We start from the raw sequence: 25841 nt of genomic DNA on the forward strand, positions 1-25841 counted from the left end.
TATCGAACTAAAACTAGCATCTGCAAACAAGAAGTTCTATCTATCCTCTATCGCGGAAAGTCATCACTAATCAGAAAAAAAATTGAACAACTCATGCATCTCATTTACTTGCATGGTTTTGTCCATTTCATTCTGCCAACTAGATCTTTTAATACGTACTGAACAGTTAGTTTGTGTTTGCTGCTGAGAAACCTTCACTTGAATTCTTGGAGGTACAGTAGAACGAAATTGTGTTTCAATTTCTTTTTGAATGATGTTACATAAAGGAAAATAATCATCCTCGCGTACCTAACGTAAAAAAAACCCCTCAGTTATGTGACCACAGAGGGCGCACTCATGCTATGTCGAACCAATGCCACCATCCTTGTGCTCAGTACACTCATACTTTTGTCTCTCACATTGGTACAAAGTTTAGTGATAGACATAGTTTTACAGTCACAGCGTATTTGTAAAGAATACATATATAGAAACATAGTATATTATTCAAATAGTGTACATGTCCGTATATACATAATATATACTCATGTATATAGATAGTTATTTCATCTATATTTTGTACCCATGCATATTTCGTTTGTTTATTTGTGACACGGTCCCTGAGCTCCCTGTGCATTAGCCAGCCTTCCTGCCACCTCGTCACAATTTTCATCAACATCAGGGTATACTGTCATTGTCATTTGGACCACTTAGCACACGTCACGTATGATCATATAATCCCCATCACCACCACTGTCTTCTGTTTCACTACCAGCATTAGCCACAACCAGGTCACAATATGCTTTTAAAGTTTGATTGTGTTTCTAACAGTCATTATTTTTTTTTTACTTTATCTCCCTTCATGTTCAGTCGATAGTGTTCTAAATCTTGGTCAAGTTAATTAACTTTCAATTTGGAAAGTGTTCCAGCCGGAGTCAATGAAAACCAAAGATCCATCTCATATGTGTGCATTCCTTGATTAGATGGCAGTGTTGTCTTTTGTTTCAGCATTTGCCAATTTGCAACTGTATAGTAGGCCCTATAAACCTTTGATATGGAAATTTGACATTTGCATAATTTGTAGCACAACAGCTATTTTTTTTATAGTTCTTACGCTGGAAACATATTTTCTATTTGTCTTGATTTGGTCGTCATACTTTTTACGCTTTCAGTGGTCTGCGACAATTTTTTTCTTCGAAAATCCTCCAGCCCATGTTCACCTGTGAACTAATATTCTGTTCAAGAAATAATAGTCATTATACAAAATAATGACGGTATTAGGTATTTTCGACGAATATTTAAAAAATACCGTTACTAGTACCAGTTACCAAAACGTTTTTGGGAAGACATCCTTGAAAAGAATATTACAGTGTCGCTCACAAGTAACTGTGAAGATCGATCCAGCCGACCCCCCCCCCCCCCCCATCAAACTTTTACCCCAATTCCCCTATTAATGGTATTATAGGGGAATTGGGGCGTTTTCCTGTTAATTTTGTTGTTATTAAGCATATGTTGAAGTATTGGCATAGATTAGTTATTAGTGTTGATTGTTTATTAAAGTCAGTATACTTATCTTCCATGCGTTATTCAAATTGGGGAAACTATATAACAGATATGCTTGATAAATATAGTGAGAGCAATATTTGGTCTTGTATTTGTAATTTTAATTCTAACCTTAATACAATTCAGGACAATCTATGCAAAGACTTTTGTAAATCTTGGTTTAATGATTTTAGAAGAAATGGTAGTGATAAAAACAAACTTAGAACTTATAGAACTTTTAAATCTGTATTCAAACTAGAAAACTACCTAATCAAGATTAAGAATCCCACTTGTCGTAGATTCATTACGAAATTTAGAGTCTCTGATTTTCATTTACAAATAGAATTGGGTAGAAGGTGTATGCCGAAAGTTCCTGCCAATGAAAGATTTTGCAAGTATTGCCCTTAAATGGTTGAAGATTTATTTTCTTCGATATCTTTGAAATGTGCTTATTTTAATATTTTAAACAGTCAAGAGAAATTTTTGTATATTCTCAGTTCAGATGATAAACTTCCTTTTGCCAAATTCCTTTTAGATACATCTCGAAAGATATCCTCAGCAGAGAAGTAATGTGTATTGCTATTTTTGTCTTGTATTGTATTGTGTTTACTATACCATGCTTTCCACAGCATGTTGTTAAGTAATAAAGAATTATTTAATAATTTGTACATCTGTTGTGCAAATGATTTACCGAATCAACTAATGTACAGTGTAATCTAACCGGAGACATATCGGAGTTCTCTATTTCCAATGCTAGCTAGGTCCGTAAGTAGTCATAGGTCATAGGAGCTTGTTGCTCAATATCGTAAACATCGTCCAATACCCAAGATCCACTGCTCGAGGCCTACTTATCTCTTTCCTTTTGGGCGTGATTATGCAAACGGTATATATTCATTCTACTGTCGATTTGTGTCGAAATTGCTTGATGTTAGAGTGTTTGAATTAGTTTTGCTATGTATCATGCAAGGGGCCAAGTGTAGAGATCCAACTAATTACACATTTCCAGGGCCGTACTGCGATATCGACGACCATCGGACCCACTAGGTTAGCATAAATAACAAGTACCGGTATTGAGGTTCGGGTAAACTACTTCACAGTGCAGTGCACTTGGGTGTATGCAAGTTTACTTCCTTGGTAAGATACTCGTCTGCTGTCATCTCGTGAAGACTGTTCGTACTCATTTTTGATTTGCATCCCACTCGTTGAAAGCACGGGTATCTGGTCTATATACCGATTAGAGGAAAGTTGAACAGAATGCCCCGGTGTGGCCGGCGAACACTGCGCTAGCTGTAAATATTAAAAGCGCTGGCGGTGACACTTTCACAGTAAACAACGTGTAAACTAACTATCCTCGAATCAAAACGTTCACTAGGCACTCAACTTCACATATTAGCAGAGAGTGTCCGCACTTTAACCTGGATACAGGGTTCTGTTCCTGTAGACAGATAAACCCTTTCATTTGCTTTGGATATTTTTTCCCGAAGACAGTTCTGTTATTTTTACCAAGGAAATAGCGAACCCGATGTCTGACCTTCCGCCGTGCCAAATTTGTGGTGATTCCTCATCTGGGTACCATTGTGGTGCATACACATGCGAAGCATGCAAGGTAAGTACCTTCAATACTAACCTCAGACCACTAAAAAGTTAGTGGTCTTAGTACTAACTAAAGAAAGAAGGGAAACCATTAGTGACGACAGTGAAAGATGTCTGTGCTGCTGATTTATACTGATATTGTCCCTGGATTGAAAAGAATATGAACTGATGGCACCCTGGCCTGGCTGCATAACATGGTTGAAGATTCTTAAAATCACCGGAAAATATACATACATTTTAGAAACAGAACGCCAAAGTAGTTTGTTTTACACCTGATGGTACAACTGCACATCTTGTTCATTATATATGTTCACTTCCTTGAAAAAATTACTATTATTTTGTTATGATTTTTTTAAGAGTTCAGAAATACTAAAAAGGAAAACAGATATTTATATAAAAACAACAACTGAATAAACAAGGCAAGCAAATGAAAAATCAAAGAACCAAATCAGGTAGCAATTCACTATGAGAAAGAGAAAAGGGTATTTCCAAAGGGATCAATTTCATAAGTCAATCAGTAAGTATTTCATCACCCACAAAAAATTATATTAATGCAACAATTTACATATCCAATTTCAGTGAATAGTGGTCAAAGATATGATATTGGAAAATGACAGATTATTATAATGTATTTGGAAATATATATAGTAATTAGTATATACATATACAGTAGCATACGTAACGACAATGAATATATAAAGAGTGAGACCTAAATGAAACCACTGTCATCACAGACAGCCCATTTTGGTAGATTAGTCAACAGTGTGTGAGTTTAAAGCATATTTTGTTCCTTTGACAAACATATTAACATACTCCTAGTTGTAAGTAGGTGGTGTTTAGCAATGTCGCTGTAAGTATGTAATGTACGTGTCAAATGTCAGACAGTTTAGATGAGAACACAGGTAATGTACTTGTATGTGATATGCTGATTTTAATTTAATATCCAAGGTTATTAGAATTTGTAGAGTTGATACTCAATATGGTATGAAATATGTTAATAGAATTCAAAGAATTATTTAATGTAAAAATAGTCTGATTATATTTTGTCAACTTGTCTTGATACAACTTGCTATGTACAGTATTATACAGGGCTCGAAATGAACAGTAGTCGAGTCCCATGCCCACAGATTACCAATTCTTGTCATGGGGCTACCATAATTTGCTGATGGTAGCCCACTCAGGCTACCACTGATTATGTGATGAGGATGGAAGATTTATGGACATAAAAGTATTTTAATAACACTCATATTTCCAATAGAGGAAATCTGTTTTCAGTTCAGGAATATGGGACTGCAGGTCACAATCCTTGGGCTACCAATTTCTGAAATTGATAGCCTATTAGGACTAGCTAAGAAAAAAGCTTATTTCAAACCCTGGTATGTGATATAATGCAAGGTATTTTCTAGTATAACTTCATATCAATCACCATATTTTCACCTTCATTAATAAAAGTATTTGCATGCCAGTGCTGCTATTGCCATAACAACCACTAACAAAAATCACATTTCTTTATGAACAGTTTATTCAATAATCAGGCACAGTAAAACAGATTCTGCATGTATGTAGTCTTATTTTCTTTGTAATCAGTAGTATGATATGTTTAATGTCTGTATAAATAAACTCAACTTAGTAGTTTCAGAAATCCCTCAGATACTGAAATGTGTAAACCAAGAAATAATTGATAATTTTATGCACAAAAGACTGAAATAGATTTGAGTGAGAAGAGGAATATATAAGTGACTTAGTTTATAAATTGGATGTCCTGTAATGACCTACCAACTTGTAGATATTATACACAGCTCAGCTGGTTATTTCTTCCACATCAATGTACACAATGTAGATGTAACAGTTTCAGACTTGCCTAGATGCCAGATCATCCCATTCCAGTTTGTTTTTCTTCAATTATCATAAACCGGCCTTGAAAAACGAGACAGGCTTTTGTGAGAATGATGTCATCAGTTGTTTTTGAACAAATTTGAACAGAATATGTGTGAAACAGATACTTTTCTAAATAATCTTTTTTGTCCACCTTCCAGACATACTTTTACCTGGTTAAACACGACAGATTCACTTATCTTCATTGAAAGAAGAATTTAAAGTGTTTTAGTAACTATTTAAGAAATAATCAAGGAAGGCTGTGTAAAAAAGGCAGAATATTTGTATAACTGGCTAAAAAATGTCAGTCAATTACTTTAAATACAGGATTATGAAAAAATACATGTAGAGAAGGATAGGAAAATCTAATGGACACAGAAATCATATGAATTGGAGACTTTTCTTTCATAATATATACGTGTCAACTGTGTTTGATTATTGGTGTCTGGTGTCTAGAGAATAAAAGATATTTAAATGTAACCTCAATACTATTACCATATAGTGAAGACAAAGAAATAGAATTTTTGTTTCATTAAAAACTTTATGTATATGTAGTTTGGAATTCTGAAGTTTGTCAATTCACAGACTGGTAATAAGTATATTGTAATATTATTTACTCATAAAAAGCTTTGTTTCTGATATGATGGTATGTTTTTTTTTTTTTGGGGGGGGGAGAAATAATCAGGGTAGTTATACAATTTGTGTGAGTTCAATATCAGTAATATAGATCCTAAGTAGTCATGGTCTTTGCATTTATCTATAAATTTAGCTACTCAATTTTAATTTTAAGCTGTGGTTGAATAACATATCTGACTATATAGAACTTCAGTTCAAATACTTATAAGTTTAGTTTTGTCTTTTTTCTCTCCAGAAAATGTGTGTGACAGGTGCATTATTCCTGATCTCCCCCCCCCCCATGTATTTACTCAAAATCAGTATCATCGATATTTAATGATTTAATACATGAATTTATTTTTAAAATGTGCTGTATATTAATTTTGAATTCATATTTTGTTTTTTCTTTACAGAGATTTTTTCTACGAAGTACAAAGCTAAATGAAGGAGGAGACACTCCCAAATACACCTGTCCCAAAGATGGAAAATGTAATATCACCAAATCAACACGAATTCATTGTCAATACTGCCGGCTTCAGAAATGTTTTAGAGTTGGTATGGCAAGGAAAGGTATGTAACCAATGATTCATTCTTGTTTCACTTCTTCTTGGGTAGTAAACAGCTTTCATTGTTATGAATGTGTTAGGTTTCACTCTTTGTTCTGATATTACAGTTGACTTCACCTGATACCCCAGGGGAGACACAAGCAGTTGCTAAGACTTATGTCCAAGTTCAAACAGTTTGGATGTGAATCACCAGTACCAGACACTGTTTATTTTCTTCACTACTAGCAGACAAACTGACAAGTGTGAATAATATGGTTTGTTGATATATACGCTGAAATACAACAAAAATAATTAAGTAAGAAAGACAATGGGTTAGTCATTTGATGTATGTACATTGCAGGAACATCATCTAATTAAAGAACTTTTATAATTATTTGGTATAGCAATGATATAAAAACATGTGGAATTGAAATTTGTGTATTTTGAATGCAGGGGTATATCATCCAAAGAGAATGAGATATTAGTAGAATGTATACTTCATATTGCACACTGCAAAATGTTATTTTAGCTTTCTAGTGCTGGAAAATGTGTTGCAATCAGTACTATGGCACAGTTTCCTTTTCTGAACCATGTATGTACTCTATTGCCATCTAAGTTGGAGTATTTGTTTGTCCTAATTTTGTGCAAACTATCTTCTAAGGGACTTCATCACACTGTTTTTAAGAACAGTTACTCTCAGAAATTACATAAATAGTTCTCCAGTTATGTAACCATAGCCAGCTTTGTTCTCATGTTTGTCAGAAAGCGTTTTGTTTTGATATGTCTTCCTTGGTAGATGTAGGATAGTTGCTTCAAACTGCATTACAATCTCCAAAAGTTGGTGTTTTTGCATTTAGCCTTCAAAAAGTGAAAAGGAAAAGGAAACAACTGTATCTTGTCAATTTATTCAAGTGTTGGCCCATCAACCAATAAATGTGTGTGGTAAAAAGATAAATGCATTGGCGAAGATTCAACAATGACTCAGCGTCCAGAGGCTCAACCTGTGTGTGTACTTGTTGAGAAGTAGAGTAAACTGGTCTCCATTGTGAACTGATGATGCATGTTATGCCATATTGTTTTCATTGACTACATTGTTCAATTGGTATGCAAAATGTAGACAGCTTAACCCATACTGTAAGTGATCATACGCTGGTCATATGGCATAAGTGCTAGATCAATAGTGGGCTCCTGGATTTCTGCAGGGAAAGCCTTTCTGTACACTTTTCAAGATATTTACTACATCAAGGTTACACAACAGGTGCTTGTCAAACTATTTTGTACTGTTGCCTAACTCCTCTGAATTTGTTCGTGGACATCTCGGCCTACTCTTGTTTCCTTCCTCCTCCTCCTCTTCCATTGACATATTAAAGTTAATGTAAAGTTCAAATATTCCTAGCAGGATTCAAGATTTGAGCTCACCAGAAACAAGTACATTCAAACATTATTTTTTTAAGACATACAAATTATAGACATAGCAATGTAAACTAGTGCTAGGTTTGTATCATATGATAAGCTTTCTAACTGTCCAGGTAAGCACAGTGTAAATTGTTGGCATTCTGGATTATTATTACTGATAGTGATGATAACAAAGTTAAGTTGTTTTGATGAGAGAGATATTTGATAAAGCTGAAAAGCATTTACATTGAATCAATTTGTTTGTTTGTTATAGGTGTATGTATACTATCTGCAAAGCAAATCTATGGAAAAGTACCATTCCACAAATTCATATTGCTTAATATCCTTTTAAAGCAAACAGATGTCTTCAAATCATAACAAATATAGTAAAAATAACAACAAACCAAAAGTGAAAAAAAAACTAGACTTGTTTAGACTGACAGGTTTGTAGCTGTAGGCCATTCTGAAAAGCCATGGATATGTAAAGGAACCAGATAATTCAAACCATGGCTGTATGGATTAGAAATTGGACAGTGTCAGACAAATTCTCAATCAAAATCCTTAGACCCCGGTAAGATTCAGTTTTGTAAACTCCTGTAATCGTTCATTAATGTTTAGTTTATGGTTACAGGAGTGCAAACAACAACACATTTTTCCTTTAAGTCTATCAAAGTCCTGTATCATAGTCATACTGTGCTTGGTTCCAGACAGTAGTAGTATTGGTATCTAGTGCATGCAAACTTTACCCTACTTACAAATGTAGTCAATGTATTGATCTCATAAGGTGTGTGCCTGTGTAAGTAAGTAGGGGTTATCCACAGGACAGTGTTATCAAAGCTCATTCATAAGTGTATTCACCCACTTCAGCTGCCAAAAGAACATCAAACTGTTACTGTAACTGTAGTAAAGTTCAATACACAGTAGTACAGTCAATAGTAAACTATACCTTAATGTAGTGGACTCTTATTTAATCAAGGAACCAGGCTGTCATATCCAGAAAAATGAGGTAATGGGGTTAACAGGTAATGTAGTCCCATGACATGTCAGTTTGAAATATGTGAAATATGTGTACATATTCAGTGTTATCACCTACAGGATAAATCAAGAAATTTCTGGTAAATTTGCATATCAAAAGAACACATTATTTATAATGTCAGTTTAATATTTTCTGTTGTTTTCTAGAAATGATAGTTTAACCCACTGTGCAGTATGTTTGGATGACCCTAGTTTACATTAAATTATACTGCCTAGTCATGGTGTGGTGAAACACCAGTGAAGTTGATGGTTGAGTTATTCCACCTGTATGAGAAAGGTTAATAGTGTAACAATTAATCTCATAACTCATGTTTTCATACAACCTTCAGTGATTGGTTTAGATCCTGTCACATGGTATGGACTATTGACCCATAGTGACCCCAATTTGCATAGAAAGTTTTCTATTTTGCCTAAGGCAATTATAGTCATGTAGCACAGGACTCTTTTCTGTGATTTTAGAATATGATGTGTATTGAAACACTTATTGCCTGGCTTTACTTGGGCACTAGTAGATGTCATTTTACCGGGTACGATATGGTACCTATTTCCCTTGGCTTTCAGTTTTGGGGGAAACAGTTGCTACATTACAGCCTTTGGGGTAATAAATACATATCATAGCCTGGATGGGATAATCAAATGATTTCATACAGTATGTATTTACCAGTCTACTATGATACAATGATCAATTCAATATGGATAAACCCTTTTAAATTATGACTTGGTTTCTGTACCACTCTATGTAATTACACCCTGTATATAAGGTGTTAGGCTTCAATGGGTTATTAATAAATTGATAAGTGCATGACACCATGACTGGCAGATAACCAGGTTCTTTGTCATGTGTACATGTACATTTTTCTATATCAGACATGTTCAAGTCAAATTGATCATAGGTATATATGATTTAGGTCCAAAAACTCAAAACTGCTGAACACTTTGGTCTGATTTAGTAGGGATGTTCTTATGGGATCTCTGATTTGTTTGTATATACATGTATATAGTTACATGTATGAATTATGTTTCTAGGGATGTCTTGATAGTTGATTGTGTGTGTGTGTGTGTGTGTGTGTGTGTGTGTGTGTGTGTGTGTGTGTGTGTGTGTGTGTGTGTGTGTACACACACACACACACACACACACACACACACACACACACACACACACACACACACACACACACACATGAACCTAAGCATTTTCAATTGTGCTACAATGCTATTGTCACTGTTTTTTGTCTATGAAATCAAATAAGCAGCACAACAAACATCATAAACTATAGTTTTACATGTCATCTGATCATACCATACTAGCACAGGATTGCCTTCTGTATGAAGTATTTATGAGAAGATCCCCTGAAGAGAATTGTCCAAGTCTCTTTGATGAATGATGAATACAACAATTGCAAATGTCTTACACTGACAGTACATTCTGTATCACATGCTGGTACAAGTGACTCATGAATTGATGGCTTATAATTACAGAGAAAAGTTGCAATATATGTATAATACTTCAGAGACAGATTGTAGGAGTGCAGTGTAAAATATACAATTTCATTTTAAATGGAGTCCTGATTACTGCTATTGTCAAGACATTTCATTTCCTAAATTTACATGTATACACAATTGGTCAGCATGATGTATTTCAAATGATATTCATTGAAATGCTGTCTTGAATGCCTTGCTGAGTTCTTGGAATTTGTATACAACAGGATTACATGGCTTCCTGACTTCTGAAAACATATTTGAGATCTTGATACATGTATTGAAAAAACATGTGTATGTACATGTATGTATGGTGTTCATTCCTGACAGGACTCAAACCCTGTGTTTGTATTACCTTGACAAAAGTTGAACCCAAACCAGTCCAGTGTAGATGTGTATGTGATTAATGATATCAGTATAAAATAGCTGTCACCCAGTCATCACACTGTCATGAAGGTTACACTGACATCAGAGGACAGTCTCATACAGATAACTGAGAGTCAATTACAACTGTAAGACCCAACTCCAGCTGTACCCAAGTGACCCAGCAGTGTTCCCTGACCTCAGAGGACAATTCTAGTTTGCTGAACTTACCACAACCACAGACCCTTTCAGTCTTTCTAAACTTTGCACCCATAGCAAATTATTCCCTCAAATGTTGTCTTGCTGTAACATGTATGTTGACAATATTGATATGTGTCTGTTTGGTTTGTAATGTCATGTCATATATGTTCTGTATTGTAGTGGGCATAAAACCTCATTACTTTTTGTACACAAATGAAAGTTAAGTTCTTAAAACTATGTAACATAAACTTTTTTTTTCCATGCATGATACATAAAGAAAATTAACAACTGAAAATTTCAACAGAGTGCATCAGCCTTTGTCAGCTATTTGTACTGATGATGTAGTTTGTATGACCCAATCCCATTTTATACATAAATTGTAAACATAAAGGATGTCCATTAACAAATCTTAGTAATAACAGCATAGTATCAATAATGTAGAAATGGATCAAGGTAACTCTAAGAACCCATTTCTGTGGCTATACGCCATATTCCAATTACCGAAGTTCTATCCATTTCACAAATACATGTTGCAAGAGGGCACCGTAGATATTTCAAAGTTACTGCTAAAATTGTCGTCATGACTTCTGATCAAGTGGTAATACACGAAATGCTGTGAAAAAATAGAGGCTGCATTACTGAGCATTACAATAGTAGTCTGACATGTTTTGATTTCTGGTGGTCTTTAAAGAAAATAGTGCAATGGGAACAACATGGAAAATGAGTGACAACTTGGTGTTTGCTGTCTTCATCCTTCAATCCTCAACTATTCTAGTGTACAGCCTGTGATAGTGCTCCTCGTAGTCAAAACCAAGGAATCTTATATCTTTCTGATGGCATATTTGTATTTCAAAATTTGTAATAATTTACTTTGATTGGGGTTTATATGGATGTTGTTGGTGTGGATAATAGTATTATTTATTGTGAGCTAGACCTAAACATCAATTTGATACTAGGAAACTAAAAGTATGGTTCCTCATTCTTTGTACAATTGAAAAGGTTTCTGTTCAAAAGACACTCTATAGACTTTTGGGTGAAGTAACAAGAAAGATTAGAAGTTGGACAGAATTCAACTCTTTGACACACAGACATTATACATGTACCAACACAACTAAGTATACATATACAATACATGTACAAAGGGATTTCTTTCCTCTTATATGCTGATTTCCTCAAATAATTTCACACTTATACACTTAAGTAAGACTCAAATTGTTTTCCTAATAAGTGGAGACATGGAGCAGCTGTTCAAGATCTCTTTAAAGTCATTGTCTGAACAGTGATTTTCTCCCCATACATTGTACATGTAGCAGTAAAGAAAGTGAAATGGTCATACTTTAATGTCAATATGTTTCATTAAATAATCCCACATATTTAGATAAAGTTTGTATGTCATGTACTGTATTTTATTTCTTCCCTTCTATAGGTACTGCAGCAGCTGAAAAGTTGTTAGACTTGAAGAATCTGCCCAAGACGCCATGTCAGGTGTGTGGTGCCAAATCATCAGGCTTTCACTTTGGTGCAACTACATGTGAAGGATGTAAGGTAAGGCTCATCGAATACAGAAATGTATTAAAATTGAGAACTAATTATTAGTTTCATATTTCTTACACAAGAACTGTTGGATGTGGTGTTTATTCTCACCTTACATCATGAATACATGTACAGTTTCATGACATTTATATGAACTCCACAGTGATTTCTAAATCATTATTAATTGATAGTTTTATAGTAGATCATGATACAGTATGAGTTTTGTATACATTAGTATTTGAAAGGAGCCCAGCACAAGGAGCCTATGTGGTTGACATAATGGGCCTTGTTGCTATATGTAGTTGGTGAACTTCACTAGCAAAGACTACAAGTTAAATCGTAATGATACCGTATAGGAACTAGACTAGTACATGTATAGTCTGGATGCCAATGTGGAGGTGTAAATTGTAACAGTACCGTATAGGAACTAGACTAGTACATGTATAGTCTGGATGCCAATGTGGAGGTGTAAATTGTAACAATACTGTATAGGAACTAGACTAGTACATGTATAGTCTGGATGCCAATGTGGAGGTGTAAATCGTAATGATACCGTATAGGAACTAGACTAGTACATGTACAACTTGACATGTTGTGTGGAAGCTATCTGTAAAGTGACGGTGATGATCTATTAGTCTTGATTCCAAATGATAAACATGATAATAGCAATATTGTTGATCTTTTAAGTACAACAAAACTCTGAAAATAGCAATAATTTTATGACTAAAAGGTACCAGGTTACAGATGTTATATTCTCTATTTTGATGTTGCAACTTGACTTTCTTATAGTAAAAAATCAGGTACACCAAAAATCTTTTATCTCATAAATTATTGTATATAAACCAGATATATAGACTATACATTGAAAGTATAATGTACATCTGTACATATAGTTGCATATGTAGTTGTCAATCACTCAAATAGTAAACATTATCTGGCTCAAGTGTCATATCTTTCTATTCATAGTCTAGTCAGGAATATTTACATACTTGCATGGTGGATACAATAAAACATCACACATGTATAATATCATCTGATATGTTTTTAAGAAAAAACTTCAAACATTATTATTACTCACTTTATTTTTATTCGAGATAATTTTAGCTTGACTGGATAATCTTCCAATTATTTGAAAGTAAAATATACACGAAAAAGCAAAAGCAAAATCTAGGACAGTGCACAAAACAAAGAAAGAAACATACATTGTACTGACGCATAGGTGCATCTCTATCATCAATTTATCATGGGAAATCTATTGACTACAGAAAAAATCCATTAAGCTAGGAAATGTCTTGCCTTCCAGGGAAAGCTGTCAAAGATGAAAAAGTGGACTGTTTTGTACTTGTCTAAGACAGTCTGTTTAATTGGTTGCTGTAGGAGATGGATGAGAGAAAGCTGTCTCTCAAGTAACTATTAAAAGCTGGTTGATGTGTTGCACTGCACGTACAATGTACATGTATGTCAATGGTATTGCTCAGTAATATGTTGTGATAGGAAGTTTACCCATTGAGCAACTCTACATCACTTGCATCATTCTTTACTAGGAAGTAGGAACAGTTTCTTGTTGTATTGTTAGAAAGATGTAAATTGATATTGGTGATAATGCAATGTAAAATGAATTCCTAGCATTCAGGAAACTCTAGCTTAGAGGTGTTGTAGAGGCATGTTTAATACATGCACAAACAATTATTACAAGGTCACATTTGCTTCTCTGTAATGTTTAACTACAGTGTGAATATGTTATTGTAGTTTTTGAATTATGACTCATCAACAAAATATGCAGTATGAAGGTTTAACTTCTGCATTTTTGTCAACTCACCAAGATTTGTATCAAACTTTTGTGAGTGAATTAAAAGTTCATTTATTTGTACTCCTAATTGAGATCGTAGATATACATAATATATGTATATGTATGCGTCTTCTACAAGTATTATATTTCATATAATATGATATAATGATATTTTATTCACAGTTAACTTTACAATAACAATACTTTCTGATAAATATACACTGTTGGAAAGGGAGAGGAAATTAAATTAGTTGTCTTGTAACTAGTCAAGTCCACCATGTGTTGCAATTTTAGAAATTACTCAATTCTGGGCATGCGGATCTATTTTAATACAGTAATTGAATAATGCTTTGAAAATTTTAAATAGCATAAAAATAATAAAGTATTTACAAATTAAAGAAAACAAACCAAAATTAGACAAAATCAAGATCTAAACCTAGATAAAAATACTAAGAATGGAAATTTACATAGGAATCAGTATTTACATACTAGTAGTACTACATGTAGGTATGTGAATTGCCTGGAAGTATGGTTAGTCTACTGATTGGAGATGACTATTTTATATATTTATTAATCTTTTGCAATTTATTGAGTTACAAACAAAGACTTGGCATATCCTGTACCACATTGATTTTTCAAGTAGGAAGCCATGGTAAAATGATTTCATAAATTAAAAATGCAAAATAAATACCCAATCCTCATCCATATGGTCACTGTAATGAAACAGAACATGTAAGCCTAGAGTTATGAACTACATGCATCAAATGGTGGTAATAATCTAAACACCATCAAATATGAGTGTTATATATCTCAATAATTATCTGCCTTATTCTGTGAATAGAGTGTTACAGATTAAAGTTAGAATCATATCACATTTGTACAGAAGTTATGATATCATGGAAAAGATTTCCATTCAAAATTTTCAATTTCGGTTTGTGTCTCTAGAACAAACAGAATAAAGTCATATAATGTTTCCTTGAATGCTAGACATGTAAAGATATATTATCAATAATTTAATGTTTATGAAAAGTAGGAAATTTGATTCAACACAGCTTTATCTGATGTTGTCAGATATATGAATATTTAATTGATTTGTATATATTATACATGTATTATGCATTGTAAAAAAACACCATCTGAAGTAATGCGTGGATGGCAGAGTAGTCATATACTCTTGATTTCAATCAGTTCAATTCTGATCGTATTTCTGAGCTTTCTATAAAGAAGATGGGATTTCTGTGATGTATTAGTCAACATATTAGTCATTATACATGTGCCTTGCATCAGTCTAGTTATTGTCTTTCAACTGAAAATATGAATTATATACCCTGGTCATTCTATGTCACATCAACCCTTGACTTGCAACTCATAGTGACAAGGCCCCCCTATGTCATTCATATTTTCCTTGGCAGAAGAGGAAAATATATTTTGGGGAATAATATTTCATTATTTCACGAGTGTTACCTCATGTTTTTGCTATGGCCTTTCAATAGTTATCCAATAACAATTTAAGTGAGTTGTACATCTCTACAAACTGTACACACGCACATGTGCAATATGGTATTAATGAGCAGTCAATATCTAAATTGAATACATTATATAGGATTTCTTTACTGGTAGCATGATCTGGAATATGTACACCTGGTAATCTAGTGCTGTATGATTGGTTAACTGAAGACAATGACATCAGATGGTTTGAACTGTCATCTCTTGTACATACTTCATGTACCTGTCTTTTGTTTATCTTTCCAGGGTTTCTTCAGAAGAAGTGAGCAAGAAAGGAACAGTGGAGAGTACAAATGTCGGAAAGTTAAAAAGTGCCCTATAACTCCTGGTACACGAAGTACATGCCAATACTGCCGATTTCAAAAATGTCTTGCTGCTGGTATGTCCATGGAAGGTAAGAACACATGCACATGTATATATATAATGTGTGTGTGTGTGTGTGTGTGTGTGTGTGTGTCTATGCATATGTGTGTGTATGTACATGTATATGGGTATGTATTCATTTGTGTGTGCATCTGTGTGTTCATGTATGACCATATATGTGATGTATTTGTGCGTGTCCATGTATGTGCATGCATATATGTGAGTACAAGTATGTGTGCCGATATGTGTGGATGTGTTTGTGTACATCGCAATTTTAAAACTATAGTGTAACAGTCACAGTACATAGAGGTGTGAGCTATTGTATGTTGTAAACAAACATCATAATCACCATTCTCATTTAAATTGAGATTTTCAGTATTATAGTATGTGCATGTGATAACATGATCAATATATTATACAGAAACCATTTTGACGTACAGTTAAATTGACATGTGTCATTTATAATGTACAGATATCAGTGCTGAATGGCAACATGTATAACTCTCAGTATCTCTAGTAAACTTTGTTGGTGTCTTTATTTACATCACTCTTCCAGCAATTCAAATGGGAAGACAGTCAAATCATCAGAAATATGTCATAATGGCCCAAAAGAAAACTGGCAAAGGAAGTTTATCCCCATCCAGTGTTGGATCACCCAAGTCTCCTTTGTCACCAGCATCAAGCTGTGCCTCTCCCAAATCATCAGTTTCATCACCAGCTAGTAGCAAGGGGGAAGGTAAACACAGTCCTGGTCATAGTCCTGGTCATAGTCCTGGTCATCTATGTCACGTAAGTGCACTGGAAAACCCTCAATATGGAAACTCAACAGTGATGCATCATCCCAGTTCAAATAATGGTACAGGTACCTGGGGAGCTCAGCAGTCTCCCCAAGGCTACAGATTTAGTAGTGACAGTCTTAGTCCACAGTCTACAGCTTCCAATGGGTTGTCACCTTTGACCTCTCCACAGTCTGGGATTTCATCACCAGGATCAAGTACCCACTCACCATATGCCTCACCTGCCAATCCATTTGGTTACGATGATGCACTGCAACAAATCGAGGACTTGAAACTTATCAACAGTGCTGCAGCTGATGTGTTAGGACAGAATCCCCCAAAGATGGACAATAAGACAGCTATTTTTATTGAATGTATAGTAGAAGCCTATACAGATATGGAAACCATTTACAATGGGGTAAGGAGGTCTTTTTTTAATCACTCACGATTTATTTGAAATTGTTGCTGGAAAAAATGAGTGCTGTATGAAATATGCATTGATATGATATTGATAGTAGTTGTTGTGTTACTAAGCAACCTGCCTAACAACAAAAGATACCAGTAAGAACACTTTTCTATTGTAAAGTGTGAAAGAAAGTTGACACAACATTGAGTTTTTACAGATTTCAACTCTATATTAGCTATAGATATTTAAAGTAAATCATTCTACTGTTCCAACTTGTCAACAGACAATACTTTATAATGATTCAGTACATATGGTTCCTCATTCTTGCAAACCAGAGCTGTTATTTCTTCCACTACACTTCGAAATAAAGTTAGGGCCAGTGGGACGGCTCGTTAAGACTGGTGCCATAAAACAGGCCGTGGTTTACGACTATGGTGGTTCCTTATCATTGATTTCTCTGCTGAATTATTCATTATATTTTATCTTAGCATCCAAGAATGAAGAAAGAAATTGAAGTGGTGAATGTAGAGAATCTTTGGGACAAGATCATGACTTCATTCCAGAATAATGTACACAGTCTGTTAGCATTTACTAAGAAGATACCAGGTAATGGTGTGTGTGTGTGTGTGTGTGTGTGTGTGTGTGTGTGTGTGTGTGTGTGTGTGTGTGTGCATGTGTGTGTGTGTGTGTGTGCATGTGTGTGTGTGCATGTGTGTGTGTGTGCATGTGTGTGTGTATGTGTGTGTGTGTGTGCATGTGTGTGTATGTGCACGTGCACCTGCACCTGTGTGTGTATGTATGTATGTGTGTCTGTGTGTGTGTGTGTGTGTGTCTGTGTGTGTGTGTGTGTGTGTGTGTGTGTGTGGAAGCACTGTATGTCTCAGTGTGTTTGACTGTCTGTGTCTGTCTACCTGTCAGTTAATAAGAGTTAGTTACTACTGTTTTGATTTGTGTCGAAGATCATATACGAGTGGCCATAACCATCATTTCTGATATTTTACTGTAAACATGACATTTACATATCACTAGGAAATACATTTCTGATTGGACAGAAAGACACATGTGACATGGGACAGCAATTCTTAATAAAAAATAGTGGCTGATCTTGCCATCAATGTAACTCAAGTCTGAGATATCCATACTCTAACAGGATAACTGTCTGTCAATTTGCAACCCTCTTACGAACCTTGTATGTGAAATGGTTGGAAGTTTGACAACTAGAATATGGCACATTCCATTTATAGATTGTAGAGTTAAAATTTGCAGATTAGAGAATACTAGACTAAGACGGATTACCTACTAAGTGATGACCCAGGATAGAAACATGGGCCTTTAACCAGACTATACAGTTGCATTAGACAAGTATATTGTTATATTAGTCAACTTGTCTACAGTGTAACCAATAACATTATAGGAAAGGAGACATGATCGCAATCAGCAAGTCAGTTTTACTTTTTCAAACTCTTCAAAAATGTATTTGAAAAGTTACCCCTAAATGTAAAGAAAGGTTGACAATTTTAAAACATGTTGGAGCAGGTTAAGGCAGACTCTATGCATGTGAACATCATTTGTCAACAGACTTGCACCTAGCAGTAAGCAGGCTGTTTATGTTTTTATTTTGTTTTTGTCTATCTCTTTGAATTCCTAGATCATACACATCTGATAAATTGGTTATTACTACTTAATACCATCTCTATGATTCTTTGTTTCCCTATTTGTGTCATTTCCACATAGTGATACTAGTCTCCGACTCTTGTCAATTTATGGAAATGGCAGTCTTGGTGATATGAAAAAAATGAAGAGATGACATCAGAAACTAATCCTAATATCATCCTTTGCTGTCTGCCGTTCTATGTTTTACTATTTGCTGTTAAAAGATCATATAGTTGTTACCACCACGATTTCCAAAATTTCACCTTTGTTTAAATCTTTACTGTACAGGTTTTCGTCAACTTTTAGTGGAAGATCAGATAGTTATGATCCAGTGTGCTATATGTCAGGTGACCCTCACGGTCAATGCTGAAAACTTCATCAACACTAGCAATAGCTTTGTGTGGTCTCTGGAAGGTGAAGAGGAACTCAAATTACTGAAGGACAAATTTGGTCCCTTTAATGTGTTTCAGAACAGAATTGCATTAGCTGCTGAGACGTTCAAGTCTTTGGACATGGATCATACTGAGTTTGCATTCCTCAATGCATTACATGTAGTTGCTGCAGGTTAGTGTTACAAAACATCAATTTACAAAGTGAAAATATGTATTTGACTTTGTCATAAATGCAACAAGGAAAAATTGTGTTCGTGTTTGTGCAACATCTTTTGATGTGGCTTTTGTTTTATTTGTCAAATGACTTTGAGAAGATGGTCAGTTGACACTTTATTTGCATATCTGGCATCATTTGTCTTGTTTCTGTTTATTTTTTTGTTTACATCTTTTTGAGTGTACATCTTTCCTAGACTCTCAACTATTCTTAATGCATATCTGACCATGCTAGCTACAGTTCCTTTTTATTGATTTATGTGTGATAACGTTTGATTTGAAATAATTATTTTTCATAACTTTTCACCAACATAAGTCTGCAGTGAAATGAATCCTTTTATTTCCAAGACTTTCTATTTATCAAATAAATCAATGAAAAATAAATTGAAGCAAAGTAGCAGAAATTACTCAAACAGAAGAGTATAACTTTTTGATGAAAAGTGAGAGTTCATCCATGTGTAATAATGTTGGGTTCTTATATAGCGCTTTCCCACACCGTGCTCAAAGCGATTTACAATTATTACCCCTGGCTCGGATCAGAACGGCACAACAGCCCTTTAGTCTTCCTCAACTCCCCGGGGAGCATACAATCCATTGCAGCCATTTCAGCGCATAGGATTAAAGCCTTCACATTGCAACCTACATCCTACAAGGTCCCCAATTATATAGCTGGGTTGACTGAAGCACAGTCATGGTTCAAATCTTGCCCAAGGACTTTAGCCACTCAGAAACAAACAGTAGGCAGCAACAGGGCTCAAACCTGCAACCTGTAGATTCCAAGCCGGTCACGCTAACCATTCATCCATCATGACTCCACATGGACTTCAAATGGTCCTCTACTATCTATGCAGCAAGTACTTTGAGTAGAGTGATCCAAATCTTACAACTTTACTTTAAAAACAAGTATAGATTAATTTAGTATGTACACAATCAAAATTTAAGAAACTGACTGGACCTTATTTATAAGTTGAGTTAACAAACCTTTCTGTATTGTCTCTACAGTTAATTGACCAAATTTGCATGGTGTGTACAATTTTCTTGTCATTTTAAAAGTTGACTTTCTGTACCTTCCATGTCATTTTTGTGTTAATGTCAAAATGCTTATTGTGCAAATGTTTTAATTTCTACTTGTAGATTGGTCGAAGTTAAAAGAACCAGAAAGAGTGTCTGAACTACAAGGAAGGTTGCATGATGCTCTTAATAGCTATATAGCTGGTGAGTTAATAGTTATACTTGTTGGATGATTTACATTATTTATGTCCGTAGACACACACACACAATCTATGGTATTCAAACTAGGTATCTCTAGCTAATCATTTGATAATCTGCCCAGATTTCATAAAATCATACCAGCTTTCAGTACATGCTGATTGAGTTTGGTACCATTATATTATGTTGTTTGTAGTGTTGTCCTGTATAAAATTAGATCAATGTGACCATCTTTAGTGACAAATACAGTCAACCCCCTCCTCCTAGTTTCAAGTATTATTTTCAAATCAGTAAATCTTGAGCTCTAAACCTGTGACATAGTAATGGTGCAGAAATTAGCTTCTATGATTTTATTTCAAAATCGGAAATCATTGTTTCAGCTCGTGACTTTGGAACAGGAACCAGCCGTTACAACTCTATTGCCAAACTAGTACAGTTCATGAGGCAGATGGAGAAAGATCATCATGCATGTGTGCTGCAATGGAGAAAGGGATGTCCACATCTCAAATTCCCAGCACTGTGGACTGAAGTCCATGAAATTGTACTGAACAGTTCTGAGGAAGTCCAAAGGGAACAAGACTTCTCACCAAAACACAAAAGGGAAAAAGACAGTTGAGGTGAAGAACAAGTATCAGAGCTTATCTATTGGTATCCTGTAGTCCATACTATAGAATACAACTTTGATCAAGTCAATTTTATTGAAATATCTTTGAACAAAAATAAGTATTTAGTAATGAGTACTGTGTACGTAGTATCCTTCACATCCCAATATATCAACTTATCACTTGGAGTAGAGAATACTTGGTTTGTTGTTGGTAATATTTCAAGTTTCTGTTGTGTTAGATAAGTTGTGGGTATTGGCTGTGTGGAAAACTTGAGAAATGTCTTTAAAGGGTTCACCATGTGAACCCGTTTTTATTATCTCCTATGTATGTACATGTACTTTGGGGCTAAAAATACTGGTACGTTCTATGAATGTAGATGTATATGTAGATCCCAATCTTGTATCTTTGCTATGATTTCAATAAAGCCTATTTGTTGTCTATTACTGATATCAATGCTCCTTTTGGTGAAGATTTTCACAAATGCTTTCAATTAACCCATTTGTTTAAAACACCTGTCATGAAAAAAGTACTGCTTATTTGATGAAAATATGTGGAAGATTTCCTTTGGAATATAATATGAAGGAGTTCATTGCAATATTAGTGTACTGTAACCAACTGTATTAATGCTATATGTCCTGCCAAGGTTCAATGTAGAATGGATAAATGCTGTATTTATAGTGTATATGCGCTAACTAGAGGACTGCCTCTGATGACAAAAACTAACCCTGGGAAATTCTTCATGTTTGATCACATGCATGTTTACTTCATTTATTTTAATAGCAAAGTTAATATTCTGGACGTACATAACATATCAAATTAGAATGCTTAAGAGGTAATCTGTAACAAGAAAACTAAGTGATGTATGTTTGTTATCCTTTATTAGTCTAAACTGCTTTAGAAATTTCACACAGGTACATCTGTAATTCTTGATATGTTTGTTGTTAAGTAACAGTTTTTATTGACGTCATGTGAAATTTTGTTGTCCATTCTGAGGCAAATACTATGAAGAGAATGAGCCAAGATTGATCAAAGACAGACATCCCCACCGCTATATTAATTCCATGAAATTACTCAACAAATGTAAAACCAACTAATTGTTGTGGTACTCGAGGTTATTCTTCTTGGACTGGTTGAGGAAATACCCAAATACATCCTGTGCTAAAAGGTTACACACAATTGACTGGACAATGGGAAGTCAGGATGCTGGACATCCAAGTAATTGTTAGAGAGGTATCCTTAGTATTACTGAGGTAATTGAAAACTTGTCTACCAATAAGGGGAGAATAATCTTCATTAAACTATCATTTTAGCATAAATTTATATTTAAAAGAATTCAGTTTTGTATTTTTATACCAAAAGACAGTGGAAGCCTGGTGTAATGGTTTGTTGTTCTAACAATGGTCACCATGTGTATATATTCTAAGGAAGGTTTGGTGGGTTTGGGGTATGTGTATTGACCATGTAAATTAAGTTGAAAGAGAGATGCACTGCATTACACATTGTGTTACACCAATGCATAGACAAGAACAGTTATAGCAGTGCACTAAAAAAAAAAACGCTCTAAAAATTTTTAGATTCATATAAAATTAGTTCAAATACCTTTAGTTATCTCTTTATTATTGTGATATTGATATACCTTTGCATTAATACTTACTTCTCTTGATGTGTTTTTGCATTTTAATGCCTAACTAAAAATAGATTTGTTTTTCACTTATGAAACATATATTTAGTATTTGAAATTTGCCTCAATATATATTTTGTAGAGCCATAGTATGGTCGTGAAAACCTTTGGAAAATATTATGATATGTATTTTTCATTTTTTATTATGTATATTCATGTTTATATTCTGTTAGATTGTAAATCAGGGTGCATGGTGTTTATTTAAATAAAAGAGTCTTTCCAGTATGCCTTTGTGGTTATTAGTGGTTTCTCAAATGTATATGAACAATCAATGAAACTAGATGCTCTGATGATGATTTGAAAAAATAGTCCGTAGTTCATGTTGAGTGCGCCCTCTAGTGGTGATTGGTGTCTTTGCTTCACATAAACGTGTCCTAAAAAAATGCATGTAAACATACTAATTAACATTTGAGGAAGGAAATTTAAAACATACTTACACAAAGAGTATATTAATAAGGTATGATGTAATCCTAATCACATGTAAAACATTTGATATCCCATGTGATATAACATATCTGTATAGGCGTACACGATGTACACCCATACTAATGACACACACATTTCTACTTTTTTTCTCAAGCAATTGTTTGAACACCAGTCAGTCCAGTATCATCTTGTCCACTGAGGTTTATATTCCATATTTCTATTGCCATGGCAATGCATCATGTGCCATTGGATGTTAAACATTCTCCTTCCCAATGCAATTATTACATTGTTGGTTGCCAGTAATATGTCACTCTTGAAATAGAAGACAACTTGACCCTTTGGCCTATGACAAACCTCAGAACAATAAATATGTTGAAGTGTCCTGTTCTTTATCTCATAAAATATATTTTGGTTCATTACGCTGAGTGATTGCCTTGGGGTCGACAAGGTCTTTCCAAAGCAGTCAGTGATTGTGTTACTATTCCAGTTTTGTTTCTCATCCCTGTATGCATCACCTGAGAACATGTGTCAGAACTTTTTTTCTGTCTTTTTTTATCATACCTATGAAGTGACAGGCTTCTTGTCAGTTTTTTTAGCACAAAATGTGTGTGTGTGTGTGTGTGTGTGTGTGTTTTTGTGTGTGCATACATGTGTGTGTGTGTGTGTGTGTGTGTGTGTGTGTGTGTTTTTGTGTGTGTGCATACATGTGTGTGTGTGTGTGTGTGTGTGTGTGTGTGTGTGTGTGTGTGTGTGTGTGTGTGTGAATGATTTACAAAGTCAAAAATCACCAGACCAATTGCCTTGACTTTTAGTAGGGACATTACTTAGGGCATGTTTAGATGGAAAATTGTTCAAATGAAAATGGTAACAAAACTTAAACTCTAAAACTACTGGGCAGATTGGCATGAAATTTGGTTTTGATGTTCTGTGCAATAGGATGAGTGTTCATGACATGGTAATTCTGTCAGTAATATGCAACTTAGGTATAAAAAATATGACTTTTTGGTCAAACATCTCCAATTCCCAAAGTAAAATAGCAATCATGACCATGCCCTTAGCAACATCCCTATGATGCTACATATTGCAAGATAATACTGTTGGGTAGGCAAATGAATAAAACATTCAAAAATGTATGCAGATATGTCCAGCAACAAGACCACGCCCATAGCAACAGCCAAATGATGGTGTATGTTGCAAAGATGACAATAGGGTTGGACATGCAAATGGAGAAATATTTGGCAAATGAACACACGTGCCTAGCAACTAGCCCATGGCCATAGTAACAGTGAAATTATGATATATATTGCCTAAATAACAACATCGATGGTTAGGCAAGTGGATAAGCATTTTTAAAAATAACATAAACTACACCAGCACCATAAGAATGTCATGGGTACAGTTTAGTAATACACCAGCACCATAAGAATGTCATGGGTACAGTTTAGTAATACACCAGCACCATAAGAATGTCATGGTTACAGTTTAGTAATACACCAGCACCATAAGAATGTCATGGTTACAGTTTAGTAATACACCAGCACCATAAGAATGTCATGGGTATACAGTTTAGTAATACACCAGCACCATAAGAATGTCATGGGTACAGTTTAGTAATACACCAGCAGCATAAGAATGTCATGGGTACAGTTTTAAATAGTAATACACCAGCACCATAAGAATGTCATGGGTACAGTTTAGTAATACACCAGCACCATAAGAATGTCATGGGTACAGTTTAGTAATACACCAGCAGCATAAGAATGTCATGGGTACAGTTTTAAATAGTAATACACCAGCACCATAAGAATGTCATGGGTACAGTTTAGTAATACACCAGCACCATAAGAATGTCATGGGTACAGTTTAGTAATACACTAGCACCATAAGAATGTCATGGGTACAGTTTAGTAATACACCAGCAGCATAAGAATGTCATGGGTACAGTTTTAAATAGTAATACACCAGCACCATAAGAATGTCATGGGTACAGTTTTAGCCATTTGGTTTTGAATAATAAGACACATATCTGTTCAATATACTATGTTTATTGTAGACTTGAATAAAACTTTGATAACCTGTTATGTTTGTCTTTTTCTCTCTGTGGACAATGCTATTGAGCAGTATGATAGTGTTTTAAAATACAACGTCTCCACATTACCTTTGCATTTTCCCCAGGAGGAGAAACAAGACATTACTTTTTTCTTAGACCAGAAATATTCTATCTCAACAGTAAACCTCTGAATATAGTTATAGTGACCTAGGCCCTACCCACCTATTGTTCTTTTCCTATCAAAATGGACATAAACATGTGTCTACTTGGGTGAAATATTTTAAGAATGTTTTATTCACTATTAAAATATGTCTCATTCACTGGATTGTTAACTTTGTAATTTACAGCTTGACTCAAGAGTTCTCGTGTTTAAAACACATCTATACTGGTCTGAACTCGTTAATATTTCATGTATTGATTTCTTCAACTATGTCACTGGTGAATAGTATATGAAACGTTGTATTCTGTTTTCTGCATCCAATACCTACTACCTTTATATATGCACTGTATTAACTTGTTATGTTAAACCAATCATCATTTAATACATTCCTTTCAAACTAATGCACAAAAGTGATTTGGCCAAATTATACATGGTTGGCGATCAAATATTTCTGTCAAAC

At 34.6% G+C, this 25841-nt stretch overlaps 1 protein-coding gene across 1 annotated transcript; it reads left to right on the forward strand.

Annotated features, from left to right (window-relative positions):
- The first annotated feature begins 2892 nt into the window (after positions 1 to 2892).
- On the forward strand, positions 2893 to 22742 carry LOC144452969 (nuclear receptor ROR-alpha B-like). Its single transcript, XM_078144208.1, has 9 exons — positions 2893 to 3124; positions 6015 to 6171; positions 12046 to 12164; positions 15694 to 15841; positions 16367 to 17004; positions 17481 to 17598; positions 18934 to 19209; positions 20385 to 20465; positions 20840 to 22742. Exons 1-9 carry the CDS (start codon positions 3041 to 3043, stop codon positions 21073 to 21075), a joined length of 1857 nt encoding a protein of 618 aa, XP_078000334.1. The 5' UTR covers positions 2893 to 3040; the 3' UTR covers positions 21076 to 22742.
- The last annotated feature ends 3099 nt before the right edge of the window (positions 22743 to 25841 follow it).

The sequence above is a fragment of the Glandiceps talaboti genome, chromosome 2 (assembly GCF_964340395.1).
Source record: "Glandiceps talaboti chromosome 2, keGlaTala1.1, whole genome shotgun sequence".
In the NCBI taxonomy this organism is placed as follows: Eukaryota; Metazoa; Hemichordata; class Enteropneusta; family Spengelidae; genus Glandiceps; species Glandiceps talaboti.